The 15,022-nt window shown below is 34.0% G+C and overlaps 1 protein-coding gene across 2 annotated transcripts in view; it reads left to right on the top strand.

The window, feature by feature from the left end:
• Positions 1–15,022, top strand: part of INPP5F (inositol polyphosphate-5-phosphatase F) — an 88,080-nt gene that overhangs the window by 54,254 nt on the left and 18,804 nt on the right. For both annotated transcript variants that reach the window (XM_074286847.1, XM_074286848.1), the window contains 5 exons: positions 7,426–7,493; positions 7,983–8,107; positions 8,938–9,015; positions 10,026–10,146; positions 11,282–11,410. In XM_074286847.1, coding sequence (XP_074142948.1) covers positions 7,426–7,493; positions 7,983–8,107; positions 8,938–9,015; positions 10,026–10,146; positions 11,282–11,410 — 521 coding nt within the window. The remainder of the gene's footprint in view (positions 1–7,425; positions 7,494–7,982; positions 8,108–8,937; positions 9,016–10,025; positions 10,147–11,281; positions 11,411–15,022) is intronic.

The following is a 15,022-nucleotide window of genomic DNA, read 5'->3' as shown; positions in this document are numbered from 1 at the left end:
TTTTGCTGATATTGCATTATTCACTGCCATGGAATATTAGTAATTAATGTTAAAAACATAGGGGTTTTGTTTTAGAGAGAAGTTTGGAGTCATTTTCTAAATGCATTCCAGTTAGCTTTCTTTGTCCATTTCAATTTTGAACTTAGTTTAGTATCTTTATTTTCTGTTCAAGACATAATATCTTAAGTCCCTGCTCTTTGTATGATTTTCTCCTATTGAATATCCTAGAATGGACAGTTTTAATTCATTCACTTGCTTTTTCCCCCCCTTGGCTAGTTGAGCACTTTTTGAGTGTTTTTAGATTTCATTTAGGATGCCCTACCAATATATTGAGTTAGTTAGTATAATGATGTCTACAAATAAGGACACCTGGAAGATCTCCTCATCTATAGGGATTTCCTTTTCCATTTGGCCTCTGTGCACCTTCCTAACTGTGGTGAAAAATTTTAGGCATGAATATATCTTTCTGTTTTATTTCTCACTTGATATAATAGAGAATTATTAAGGAAATTTCTCTATATCTACTGGGGTCATAGAGCAGGATTTAGAGCTGAAAAGAACTTTATAGGTTACAGTTTAGTCTCTCCATACTGAGGCCCAGACTAGCTTTATCGAATGTTACAGTTGATGATAAATTCAAAGTAGGATTCAAATCCAGGTCCTTTAACATTAGTTGATACAGTATTCTTTTTACTGTGCCATATTGTGTCCTCCATGCAGCAAAAGTGAAAGTTCAGTCCCAATTGGGATTAGAATCTAGGTCCCTTGAATCCAAATATGTTATGTGGTAAAAAGCCAAGATCACTTGTGGTTAAAGAAGTAAAGAGCCATTTAGCATATTGGTTCTTCTTCTTCTTTTTTTAAAAACTGTCTTTATGTTTTGTTTTGTTTGTTTTTTTTGATTAAAGTTGTTTATTTTCAGAACATGGACATAATTTTCAACATTTACCTTTGCAAAACCTTGTGTTCCAAAATTTTTTCCCCTCCTTTTCCTCCACCCCCTCCCCTAGATGATAAGTAAACCAAATATATTAAGGTATATACAATTCTTCTATATATATTTCCACAATTATTGTGCTGCACAGGAAAAATAAGATATCAAAAAGTAAAAAAAAAAAAAAAGTGAGAAAGAAAACAAAATGCAAGCAAACAGCAATAAAATAACATGTTGGTTCTTATGTACTTTGGTAAATTTTGGAACCTAAAAAAGCTGATTTCCACTAAATCAGGACTACTGTGAAATTCATTGTTACAAATTCCGAAGTCATGTAATATTTTTAATTGAAGTCAACAAGTCTCCATCTTTTCTTTTAATTGTAGCATCCTTTGTTTCTTCTGGTTTTATTTACAGTGAAAATGTCCATATTGCTAGAAATTATTTCCCATTAGTAGGATATTGATTTATTGATCATTGCAAAGGGATTTTGTAGTTAGAGTACTATTCTTATTAATAGCCTAAAAATTGTAATTCTTAGCATCATCTGACCCCTTTTTCCCCAATCCTGGAACTCTCACTGCAGAAGTAAAAAACAGAGTAACTTTGAAAACCATTTGGACTTTGTCTATTGCTATGTCTCTTCAAACGTCAAAGGATCATAGGTAAAACTTATCATCTACCTCCTGATGTAAAAGTGAGGACTCAGAGTACAAAATAAGACATTTTTCATTAGTGATTTATGCCATGGGTAGATAATTGAACAAGAAGTTTATAACTCAGAATTTTCTTAGAATCTCTCCTTATGAAATTTTTTCCTTTCTTTTGCATTCATGTCCTTTTACATTTTATACAATTGAGTAGTTTTTTTATTCACTGTATCAATCTTACTTTTTAAAAAATTGCTTTTTATTTTCAAAATATATGCAAAGATAATTTTCGATATTTACTCTTGCAAAACCTTGTGTTCCAAATTTTTCTCCCTCTTTCTCTTCTACCATTCCCCTAGACAGCAAGTAATCCAATATATGTTAAACATGTACAATTCTTCTAAACATATTAACACATTTATCATGAATCACAAGAAAAATCAGATCAAAAAGGGAAAAAAATGAGAAAAAGCAAACAACAAAAAGGTGAAAATACTATGTTGTGATCCATAATCAGTTCCCACAGTCCTCTTTCTAAATGCAGATAGCTCTCTTCATCACAGTTAATCATCACATAATCTTGTTATTGTATATAATGTTCTCTTGGTTCTATTCATTTCATTTAGCATCTGATCATGTAAGTCTCTCTAAGTCTTTATGAAATCATCCTGCTGATCATTTCTTATAGAACAGTAATATTCCATAACATTCACGCACATAATTTATTCAGCCATTCCCCAACTGATGAGGCATCCATTCAGTTCCCAGTTCGTTGCCACTACAAAAATGGGTGCTACAAACATTTTTGCACCTGTGAGTCCTTTTTAATGATTTCTTTGGGATACAAGCCCAGTAAAAACACTGCTGGATTAAAGAGAATGCCTTTGGGCATAGTTCCAAATTGCTCTCCAGAATAGTTGAATCAGCTTATAATTCCACCAATAACATATGTGTTCCAGTTTTCTCACATCCTCTCCAATATGTATCATTATCTTTTCCTATCATTTTAACCAATCTGAGAGGTGTGTAGTGGTACCTCAAGAGTTGTTTTAACTTGCATCTCTGAGATCAGTAGTGATTTAGAGTATTTTTTTCATATGATTAAAAATGTTTTAAATTTCTTTGTCTGAAAATTGTTTATATCCTTTGATCATTTATCAATTGGAGAATAGCTTGTATTATTATAAACTTGAGTCAATTTTCTATATATCTTAGAAATGAGGCTTTTATCAGAATCCTTGGATATTTTTTTTCCCAGTTTTCTGCTTTGCTTCCCTTTTTGTTTGCACAAAACCCCTTAATTTAATATAATCAAATTTATCCAATCAAATCTTCCTTTTAAAAATGAAGAATTATTTAATTAGTTCGCTTTTTGATTAAGCAAATTTGATTTTCTTAGGATCAGGGATTCTTTTAGAATTGGAAGAGATCAGAGAAGCAGCTGAGGAAATTGAAACATATAAAAAGGTGTGAAGGGATTTATTCAGGGATTTACAATTCTTAAGTATTAGGACTTGAACTCATCCCTTCCTGACTCCAAGATAGAAAGTATTCTATCCATCTTAAAAGTTACACTTTATAGATCTTTTTAAAGTATTAGTGCTGCATAGATTTGAGTCAGAAGATTAGGATTAAAATCTTGGTTTTCCAATTTAGACTTGTACAGTTTTAGTAAAGGCACTTGATGCTCTGAAAATGTTGAGGTGGCACTAGGGAGTTGGGTGCCACAATGGATGGAATATTGAACCTTGGATCAGGACCTAGACTTCAGTTCAAATCTAGCCTCAGATACTGACTTTGTGATTATATTCAAATCACTTAACTTCTGTGTACCTCAGTTTTCTCAATTCTAAAATGGGAATGAGAGCACCTACTTCTTAAGGGTGTGGTAAAGATATAATGAGACAATAATTTTAAAATACTTTGGAAACCTCATAGTTCCATATAAATTCAAGCTCCCCCTTCTTATGAAGAGGTGAAGTTAGGCTTGATCTCTTCTGTGACTATGCCTTCTGTCTCCTGAAGGAAGACTTCATAAAGCTTCCATCTCCCCCTGCTTAGGAGACTTTCACTTCCCCCGATCTCTAGCCTCTGTGAAAAAGAGAGGGGACGACCTTCCATCTTCTCCTGTGTATGTCCCCTAAGGAAAGGTGGCAGGGGTTCAGGACTTCCGTCATCCCCAGCCTTGAAGACTTCTACCTACTGGTTAGTTGATCTGATTTTTGAGTACCATCTCTGTGGCTGCAGAGCTTCCATTTCCTGCTGTGACTATCCTTTGAGGGTAAAGGATGACAAAGGTATGCTAGGAGAAGGATTTAGCTGCAACTCTTGTGTGCCTCTTATTGGAAGATGAAAGGAGAAATGCAGACCTTCTAATTGTGGTCTTCTGTCTCATGATGACCATGTCTACTGTCTGATTTCCAGCCACTTTTGGGAGAAGGATTTTCACCTTTCACCCAGTGATGATGAGAGTCACTCTTAGTCTTATCTTCCACATGCCAGTAATTCTGATATCTTGTAAGTTATCATTCAGAACCCTGTTCCACAACACCTACCTCTCAGTTTCTTATTTCTATTCCCCTCAAGCTTCCTACTCTCAAATCCCAACCAGATGCAAACTACTCCTTTTACTGTGTCTTTGGAAGGCCTTATCCATAGTCCTTCATCTTAAATCTTTTCATCTCCCACTTTTCTCATCTTCCAGCAATCACCAAAACCGGATTCCATCTAATGACACAGTCAGTCTCCTTTGCCACCTTTTGCATACTGACTGCACTTGCATTTGTTCTTTTTGACTCACTGGTCAAAGAAGAGGATTTTGAATACTCTTTCCTCTCCATTACCTCTTCTAGGTTCTCCCCCATCTCATTTTCTTAATAACTTCTTTGAAGTCCATTATATTCCACATATTCCATTCAATCAAAATCCTGGTAGCTATTATCTATAAACCTCTAAGATTTTCTCCTTTCTTTCTAAATGAACTCATTACCTGGCATATAATCTTCCTCTCCTCAACTCCTTTTCTTATATGTGGGGATTTCAATATACATATTGCTACTCTGAAACACTAACCATTCAGTCCCTCAGTTTACTGACTTCTGATGATCCTATTTCCTCTACCTTTTTTCAGCCACACACAGATATTCAGACCTTTGACTTTGCTTTCACCCTTAAAAGGATTACCTTCCTATTTAAAAATTTTGAAACACCCTTCCCTGATCATATTCTACAGATTTCCCTTCCCTCCCTCTGCCTTCCCATAGTAAACACTACTCTTTGTTTACATTGTGACTGCCAGTCCCTTAACTCTTCAGTTCTCCCCTAGGCCATCACCATTGCACTAGCCACTCTTTTCTCTTTTTCTCATCGTGATCCCTTGATGAACCAGTTAAAATCTAAACTGTTTCCTTCTCTTAAGTCCCTGGTTCCCTTTTCAAGTCACTGGTCATACACTGCCAAACATTAGCTGGTCTCTTCCTTTATTCCTATACATACACTGCTGAACAAAGGTGGAGAAAATCACTTGTGACATGATGACTGGGCATGCTACTGAGCCTCAGTTGGGCCCTTACTACTTCTGAGTAAACTTTCTGCACCTCCCTCGTTTACTATTATGACACTCTTCCAAATCTTTTTCTTTTTTCTTCCTCATCTCATGTTACTCTTTACTCTTGTCTCTCATGAAAAGATTACCCTTCTTATCGAGGAACCACTCTACATACAGAATTCCCTCACTTCCTTCTTCTCTACCACCCTATAGACATACCCATGTCTCCTCTATCCTCAAAAAATCCTCTTAATCCTTCCATCTCCACTAACTGTCCTTCTGGGTCTTGTTTATTCTTTCTAACTAAACTTCAAGTAAAGGTTGTCTGCAGCATGTGCATCCACCTTCTTTCATCTCATGCTCTTTTTAATGTTTTACAAGCTATTTTCTGACCTCATCATTCCACTGAAACTGCTCTCCCCAAAGTTACTGGTGATATAATTATCAAATGGAATGCCTTTTTCAGTCCTCATTCTTCTAGGTCTCTCTGGCACCCACTGACCACCCTCTTCTCCTCAGTACTCTTCTCTGTTTTTGAGTCACCACTTCTTCCTTATTCTTATGCCTATCTGACCACATTCTTTAGCTTCCCTTGCTAGGTCTTTATTCAAGTTACATCCACTAACCATAGGTCATTCAGGGCTCTGTCCTAGGCCTTCTTTAATTCCTATGGTATTTCATTTGGTGATTGCATCAGCTCCTATGGATTTATTGAACATCTCTATGCTGACGGGTCTTGGAGCTACTTTTCTAGTCCTAACCTCTCTATTGACCTCTTGTCTCCTATCTCCAGATAACTTTTCTGACTTTTCAAACTGGGTGTCCAGTAGACACCTTAAACTCAACATGTGTAAAATTGAGCACATTACCTTTATCCCCTAAACTTATTCCTTTCAACTTCCCTATTACTGTCAAGAACATCCATCCTTCTAATCCCCAAGCTCATAATCTGGGTGTTATTCTGTTCCTCTCCAATTTTCACTCCTCATATACAGTTTGCTGCCAGCATCTTTCATATAGCCCCTTCTCTCCTCTCCCACTGCCCATAATTCTGGCTCAGGTTCTCATTACCTCTTGCCTGGGCTGTTGCAGTAGCCTACTGGTGGGTCTGTATGCCCCCAATCTCCACTCTAATTTTTTCTTCATTCAGCTGCCAACATAATTTTCCTAAAGCACAGGTCTGGCCATGTCACTCTCCTACTAAACAAATATTAGTACTTTTTTTTTTTTCCCCACACATTTGATCCTGTAGATCAAATACAAAATCCTCTGTTTAGGGTTTAACAATCTTTCGTAACCCAGTACACTCCTCCCTACCTTTCCAGTCTTCTTATATCTTTAACTTTCCCATATATTTTTCTGTCTATTAACACTGATTTCCTTGCTGTTCCACAAGTAAGACATTCATTTCTTAGCTCCCAGCATTTTTTCTGGCTAGTGCCTGGAATGCTTTTCCTTCTCATCACTACCTTTTAGTTTTCCGTGGATTTCTTTTAAGTTCCATCCAAAATTTCATTTTCTACAGGAAGTCTTTACCCACTGCTCTTCATGCTGATGCTGTCCTTTGTTAATTAGTTCCTATTTATCTCATAAACAGCTTGTGTTTGCTTGACTCCCTCAATAGATTGTGAGTTCCTTAAGGCTGAGGCTTATTTTTTGCTTCTGTTTGTATATTCAGTACTTATCACAGTATCTGTCATATAATAGGTGCTTGATATAAGTCTGTGGACTATCTTTTGACTCTAAATTTTTTCACCTTTGACGTCTTACCTTCTAAGTTTCCTTAGTGCTTATGGCTTTCTCATGTAGAATCTCCCTCTACTTCGTAGTCCCTTTTCTCACTGATGAATTCCTTCCAGAGCCTCCATTTTGGGAAAAGAGCCAGACTGTCCTCTTCATTCCTCTCTCAGCTCTGCTTCTTACTCTTTGAACTTGGCTACTGTACCCGTGCATGTAGTACCTGCCAACTCCATGTGACATACACCTTTCAGTTCTCTTGTAGGTATTGTCTTCCCCTAATAGAAGATATATAAACTTCTTGAAATCAGAAGTGTCTTTCTTTTTGCTTGAGTTTGTCTGCCTAGATCCTTGCACAGTGACATAAGTGTTAAATATTTGTTTACTGATAGCCCAAAGTAGATGGTTAAAGATGGAAATATGTGTATGTATGTACACACACACACCACACACACACACACACACACACACACACATATATGCACACATGCTCTCAGTGCCTTTCTGTTTTATATATACATGGTAAGAAAAAAATTTTGTATTTTTCTTTTTTGTAGGTGAAAAGGAAACAGTTGCATATTTCTCAGCACATTTTGAAGAACAGTTGAAAATTTACAAAAAACAGGTAGGCTTTGAAATCTAGTTATCACATTTTTTTATGTTTAGAAATATTTTATTTTATAGGGTTTTCTCAGGGTATATGTAATTTTTTAGGAAAAATATTCATTATACAAAAAAACGGCTTTTACACTGAAAGATGCCGTTATCTCATATGTGTATGTATTTTATATATACATAAATAGTAAAAGAACATTGAAACTGAAAACACATTCTTAATATATTTTGAAGATTATAGATCCAGCAACCAGACTATTTAAACATTGTAAGTGATCCAGTGACAAATTCTTATGAATCTGGATTTTTGTAATTTCATAGGAAACAAGTTGTTAGTAGCATGAGTTAATTTCTTAATTTATGACTGAGGAAACCATTCTTGCAGTATGTTCCTTGAAAAAAAAAAAAAAGATTCAGCATGGATAATTGTAAGTTTCAAAGATTTAGTGAAATCTTACTTTTGCCTTGCCTTCCTTTCCCCTTTTACTTTCCTTAACAGGTTATCATTAATTTGGTAGATCAAGCAGGAAGAGAAAAGATTATTGGAGATGCTTACCTCAAGCAGGTGTTGCTTTTCAACAACCCAAATCTCACTTATGTTTCATTTGACTTTCATGAACATTGGTAAGAACATCCTTGAAATGTTCTTTGATCCATTGGAATGTAAGAGGCTATGTGATAAAAGCTAGTTTCACTAACTAGCAATTATCTTATTTGTAAATAATTGGATTAAGGAATTTCCAAGGTCATTCTCAGTTCTAACACTCTTGAACTCTGAAGTACTTCTGTTTAATGGAAATTATTTCTTCTTAGTTTTAGGACAGATTTTTTTAAAATTTGATTTCCACATAAACATAATTTTGATTTTTTTGGTCGGTTTCTCTCTCTGTCTCTCTGTCTCTGTGTGTGTGTGTGTGTATATATATATATATATATATATATATATATATATATATATATAGCCTTCAAATGGTTTGGAGAGGGAGTGTGTGTGGTGTGTTTTGTGTGTACTTTCCCTTAGCTACTTCAATTCTAGAATTTTCCTTCTGTCCTATTCTTTACACACTTAGGAAATTTTCTTTTCTTCTAACCCAGAACAAAATTTACTTTGAAAAAAAACTATGGAAAACAGGATACTTATAATTGTAAATTCAACTTCAGTTTTGTACTATTGCATGTATAGAGGTTGTATTCTGAACCTCTGGCTCTGGCTAAAGTAATTTATACTGTTAATAGGTTGATTTTGGGCTAATCAGAAAAGGATAAATTACCCAATTTTTCTGTTTTAATATTGTTCTTCATAGTCTTTTAAAGACTATACTTCATTGAACCACATAAACTGACTTCAAATGTTTATATAATTTATTTCCGTTACTTTTGCATTGTATTTTACACATTTCATGTTAAAAAGTTATCAAAGAGATTTAAAAATACCATTTTCCAATGTGTTTTAGCCGAGGAATGAAATTTGAGAATGTTCAGACCTTAACGGATGCCATCCATGACATTATTCTAGACATGAAGTGGTGTTGGTAGGTATTATTTAACAAAGCTAACTTTTTTTTTTTTTTTTTACAAGATTCTAATATTTATGCCTTTTTCTGCCTATAAACACTAAGTGTAACTTCTGCGGGGTTATTTATTTGATCTCCCAACTCTCATCTTTTTATTTTATTTTCCTAGAAATTTAGTTATTTTGCTTTGAGGAGAAAAGTCATAAAATAGATAAATTTTTTAAAATGGTTTAAATCTTATTGCTTTTTTGAGTGTCTTAAGTCTGTCCACATTATTTAATGAAGATAAATTGACTTAAAAGAGTATTCCTTCTTAATCCATATTTTTTTATTTTTATCAAATGGAGAAGCAAAACAAAGATATTGAAGACACTGACTTAAATTTTTAATGAAAAGGATGATGGTCAATGATAGTCATTGGCTATTGACAAGCTATTTCATGAGAATGCCTAGGACAATGGCTTATAGATATAGTTGCTTAATAAATAATAGTGAAATAAGTGGATAATGACAGAGCATTAAGAGAAAATTAACATGTCATGGAAGATTTAGAGTGTATGTTCTGAAGGCATGTTGATTACAGGGCAGTTGTTCAGAAAAAGACATTAAATTTTTTGAACATTTTTATGTTCAAATTAGTTTGCTATAGACTTGAGATAATGTAAATGAATATACTTGAAGTCAGTAGATAGAAATGAGATAACCACTGAATTCCTATTCAAACTTATAATTATAACTTGAAGCAATTAGAGTTAAACCTAATTGGTAGTCAAGTTTCTTTAGTCAGTTATGTCAGATCTCGATACAATTCATTGTAGGCTTCGCTTGGGTATCATATACTCTTAAATTGATTGCTTATAACAGTTTAAGTATGCATATTAGAACTTGTATTTTGGGTATTTGTGACTCAAAACTTTAACCTAAAATTTAATCAGTTTGATCAAGAACAACAAAATAATATGCTACCAAGTGACAGATTTGCAGAAAGTTACACTATTACTAAAATAGCCTCCTCTGGATTTTTGAAGGGTTGATCAAGCAGGGGTAATATGTAAACAGGAAGGAATTTTTCGAGTTAACTGCATGGACTGCTTGGATCGTACAAATGTAGTACAAGCTGCTATTGCAAGAGTGGTCATGGAACAGCAGGTATGTTTAAATTTGATGTTGATTTTTTTTTTTCCTAATCAATTGTATTGCATTATAATTATATAATAATTGTATTGCAATTTAGTCTTGAAGTCAGAAGAAAGACTAGTTCAAATACTGACTTGGTTACTGAAGTTTGACTAGGAATTTAAGTCTTTTAACTTTTAGTTTTCCTAATTTTTAAAGGCAGGGGCTTTTAATTAGCTGAGTCCAAAGATTGTTTATGAAATCAGTGCATTAAATAAATTAAATTATTATGTATAAGAAGAAAAAAATTATTAAAACTGCGATGGAGAAAGATCCATTTAAACTGAGTAAAAGTGACTTTTTTTCACTTAATATTTTGTCTAGTTACATGTCTTAATTTTTGAAAGATTTTGAGTTCCAAATTTTTCCCCCTTCTTCCCTTCCCTCTCCCTAAGAAAGCAAGCAATCTGATATAGATTATACATGTATTCTCATTTTAAAAATATTTCCATGTTAGTCAGTTGTGGAAGAAAAATCAGAACAAAAGTGGGGAAAGTATGAAAAAGAAAAAACAACAAAAAAGTGAAACTAGTATGCTTTGATCTATATTCAGTCTGCACAGTTCTTTCTCTGGATATAGATGGTATTTTCCATCCCAAATCCATTGGAGTTGTCTTGGATCACTATATGGCTAAGAAGAGCTAAGTCTGTCATAGTTGATAATCACATAACCTTGCTGTTACTGTGTGCAATGTTCTCCTGGTTCTGTTCATTTCGCTTAATATCAGTTAATATAAGAAAAGTGACATCTTTATAAGTATTAATTTCAAAGATGCAAATTTTGACATTTTAAAACTTGCCAACTATAAAAGTGTTATGTAGTCAGTTTATTTTTTGTTTTACATTGATATTTTGTTGTTTCTGCTGTTTACATTTGATGAAGTGAAATATTATTATGTGGACCTTTATGCCAAAAAATTACATGAAGCCATTCCATGTATTTTGTTTATATATCTTTGACATTCCAAATGTTACTTTTCTTATGATATTAAAAAGACAATGCTAACTCTTTTCTTTAAAAGTACTTATTTTTGTTTGCACTTTGTATTTTATGTGTGCCATCCTGTGGGAGCTTTGCAACTAATAATTACTGTATTTTTAAATTTAGCTAAAGAAATTAGGTGTGATGCCTCCTGAACAACCATTGCCAATGAAATGCAATCGAATCTACCAGATAATGTGGGCAAATAATGGTGATTCCATAAGCAGACAGTATGCTGGAACAGCAGCTTTGAAGGTAAATTTTTAAAATGGGGCATACATTTGGTCATCAATCATCCAATACCTATCAGGGTTTTGTTTAGAAGTAACTTTTGAAAATATCAAACTTGTTAAGTTTTTTTTTTTTTTTTTTTTTTCTCTATGTGATAGGGTCTTTGGAAATCTCCAACTACTCTGTGATAGACTTAATTACTTATCTCATTGTGAAATCATAAATTGTGAAAACTTAGGTATCACTTTACACCCATGTTATTATTTATACACACCTAGAGCTTGAAGGGCTCCTCAGTCATCAAACATTTCATTTTTTAGTGAAATTTTTAAAAAATTATAATAATTAAAAGAGGTAAAATTTAGAATCCTTTCACATTTTCTTATTTTAAAGCATAGGGAAAGGTGTTAACTGTGGGGATTTAAATTCAGATTTCTGAAGAAGCTATCTTCTAGTTCTTGTTGGTAGCAGTATGTCAGTCCTAGTTCGGTGGACCTAGAATAGGTTCATAGGATCATTCAGACTTACAACTGAAAGGGGCCTTTAGAGATCCTCATATTCAACCCTTTCATTTGACAGATAAACAGGTATACTTCAGAAAGGTTATTTGTTCAACATAAGTTGCACATAAAATTTTCAGTTTACCCAGCAGTTTTTGTCAAATAGTGAGTTCTAAGCCCAAAAGCCTAGGATCTTTGGGTTTGCCAAACACTAGATTGTTATAGTTATTGACTATTTTGTTTTGTGAACCTAACCTATTCCACCCATCAACTTCTTTATTTCTTAGCCAATACCAAATGGTTTTGATGACTGCTGCTTTATATCAGGGGTTCTCAAACTATGGCCCATGGGCCAGATGCGGCCCACTGAGGACGTTTATGCTGCCCGCTGGGTTATGGCAAATGGGCTGAGGGACGGAGAGTGTGAGTTTTTGTTTTTACTATAGTCCGGCCCTCCAGCAGTCTGAGGGACAGTGAACTGGCCCCCTATTTAAAAAGTTTGAGGACCACTGCTTTGTATTATAGTTTTAGATCTGGTACAGCTAGGCCACCTTCATTTGCTTTTCTTTTCATTAAACCCCTTAAAATTCTTAACCTTTTGTTCTTCCAGATGAATTTTATTATTTTTTCTAGGTCAGTAAAATAGTTTCTTGGGAGTTTGATTGGTATAGTACTAAATAAATAGATTAGTTTAGGGAGTATTGTCATCTTTATTATATTCACACAACCTATTTATCCAATAGCACTTGACATTTTTCCAGTTGCTTAGGTCTAATTTTATTAGTGTGGAAAGTGTTTTATACTTTTGCTCATATAGTTCCTGACCCTCAAGGGAGGGTCAGGAAAGATTCCCAAATATTCTATCCTATCAACAGTTATTTTAAATGGAGTTTTTCTTTGTTATCTCTTGTTGTTGGATTTTGTTAGTGATGTATAAGAATGCTGATGATTTATGTGGATTTATTTTGTATCCTGCAACTTTGCAAAAGTTGTGGATTACTTCTAATAGTTTTTTAAGTTGATTCTCTAGGGAGCTTATAAAATTTTCAGCAAAAATAGGACCTCTGTTTTTAGCAGCCTTTCCAGGTTCTTTTAATTAAATTGTATCATAGTCACAATAGGTAATGCGTTATAGTAGAACTGAATTTAGAGTTGTGAATATCTGGATTCACATCCTATCTGATTTTCCCTGAACTTGAGTTCCTTGAACTCTTTGTGCTTCTAACTCTATTAGCTTCTAAGGCATAGCTCTTCAGTTGATGAAATTATTGGTCCTAAGCACCTTTGGCACTTCTTTTTACTTCAAGTAAAATTAGTATTTGGAAAGAATTTTTATGAAGCTGTGCTTTGATATTTAGTGGTATGTTCTTATTAATGTGGTTATTCTCTACCTACAAAAATTATATGTCAGCTTTTCTATTTTTTCCCTCTGTGATAGATCATTATGCTTCCTTCCCATACATCATTTAGGGAGGATCTACTTACTGCTTTAAAGACCTTTTATTATGGTGAAGCATAATAGATTATTCTCCAAGCCCTTTTTTTGGTATCTTTTCATTTCTAGTAAACAACAACATATTGTTAGATTCTAGTTTCTAATCCATTTTTTATCTTTTTTCATTTTTATGGATGAATATATTCTAATTACATTCACAGTTACACAGAACTATGTAACTCTATCCTTTTATCTTATGTTTTTCCTTCTTTTTTTTTTCTCTGCATTCTCTTTAAGAGTTTGTTAATGCTTCACTTAATGTATCCTCTCTTCAATTCCTCTATCCCACTCCACCTCATCCTTTTCCCCTAATGACTTTATTTATCTCTTTGGTAAGTTATACTTTTATATCTATTTGACTGTGTGTGCGCGCGCGCGTGTGTGTGTGTGTGTGTGTGTGTGTGTGTGTGTGTGCACGTGTGTGTATCCTTCTCTTCTGTGACCAATGCATATTATAATGAGGCTCATATATTTTTCCCATTCCTCATTTTTCCTACTTATATTTCCTTGAATTCCTAATTTTTATAGGATAATTTTCCTCATTCTTTTTTTTCCCCCTCTTTACAGTATGTTCCTTCCCTCTCTCTCTCTCTCTTTTTTTTTTTTTTTTTTTTTTTTTTGAGATCATCACCAATAACAGAATCACTTTCTAATGATGATAGAGTTCTGAGAGGCTACATATATCACCTCTCCATTAAAAAAAATGTAAATGTTTAACCTTGTTTAGTCCTTTGGATAGCATGTTCGTGTTTACTTTTTTATGCTTCTGTTGACTGCTTTGTTTGCATGTCATGTTTTCTATCAACTTTGATCTTTTTATGGGAATGCTTGGAAGACTTTTTTTTTTTTAATATATTTTTTAATAATATTATCCCTTGTATTCATTTTTCCAAATTATCCTCCCCTTCCCTCTACTCCCTCCCCCCGATGACAGGCAATCCCATACATTTTACATGTGTTACAATATAACCTAGATACAATACATGTGTGTAAATACCATTTTCTTGTTGCACAATAAACTTTAGATTCCGAAGGTACATGTAACCTGGGCAGACAGATATTAGTGCTAACAATTTACATTCACTTCCCAGTGTTTCTTCTCTGGGTGTAGCTACCTCTGTCCATCATTGATCAACTGGAAGTGAGTTGGCTCTTCTTTATGTTGAAGATTTCCACTTCCATCAGAATACATCCTCATACAGTATTGTTGTTGAAGTGTACAGTGATCTTCTGGTTCTGTTCATTTCACTCAGCATCAGTTGATGTAAGTCTCTCCAAGCTTCTCTGTATTCCTCCTGCTGGTCATTTCTTACAGAGCAATAATATTCCATAACCTTCATATAGCTTGGAAGACTTCTATTTCATTAAAGATACATTTACTTCCTGAGTATAATCAGATTTTCTGGTTAAGTTATTCTTGGTTATTTTCCTAAATTCTTTGCTTTTTAGAATATCAAGCCAAACTCTCCACTTCTTTATTATTGTGGCTGCAGTGCTGACTGAGGTACTTGAATTCTTTTTTTCTGGCTGACTGCAGCACTTTTTCCCTTGACCTTAGAGCTCTGAATTTTGTTGATAATTTTCCTGGGAGTTTTTATTTTAGAGTTTCTTTAGGGAGGTTGTGACTATATTCTTTCCATT

This window comes from Sminthopsis crassicaudata, chromosome 2 (assembly GCF_048593235.1).
Source record: "Sminthopsis crassicaudata isolate SCR6 chromosome 2, ASM4859323v1, whole genome shotgun sequence".
In the NCBI taxonomy this organism is placed as follows: domain Eukaryota; kingdom Metazoa; phylum Chordata; class Mammalia; order Dasyuromorphia; family Dasyuridae; genus Sminthopsis; species Sminthopsis crassicaudata.
Note: the sequence above shows the minus strand (reverse complement) of the source record. Positions and strands in the feature narration are given on the sequence as shown.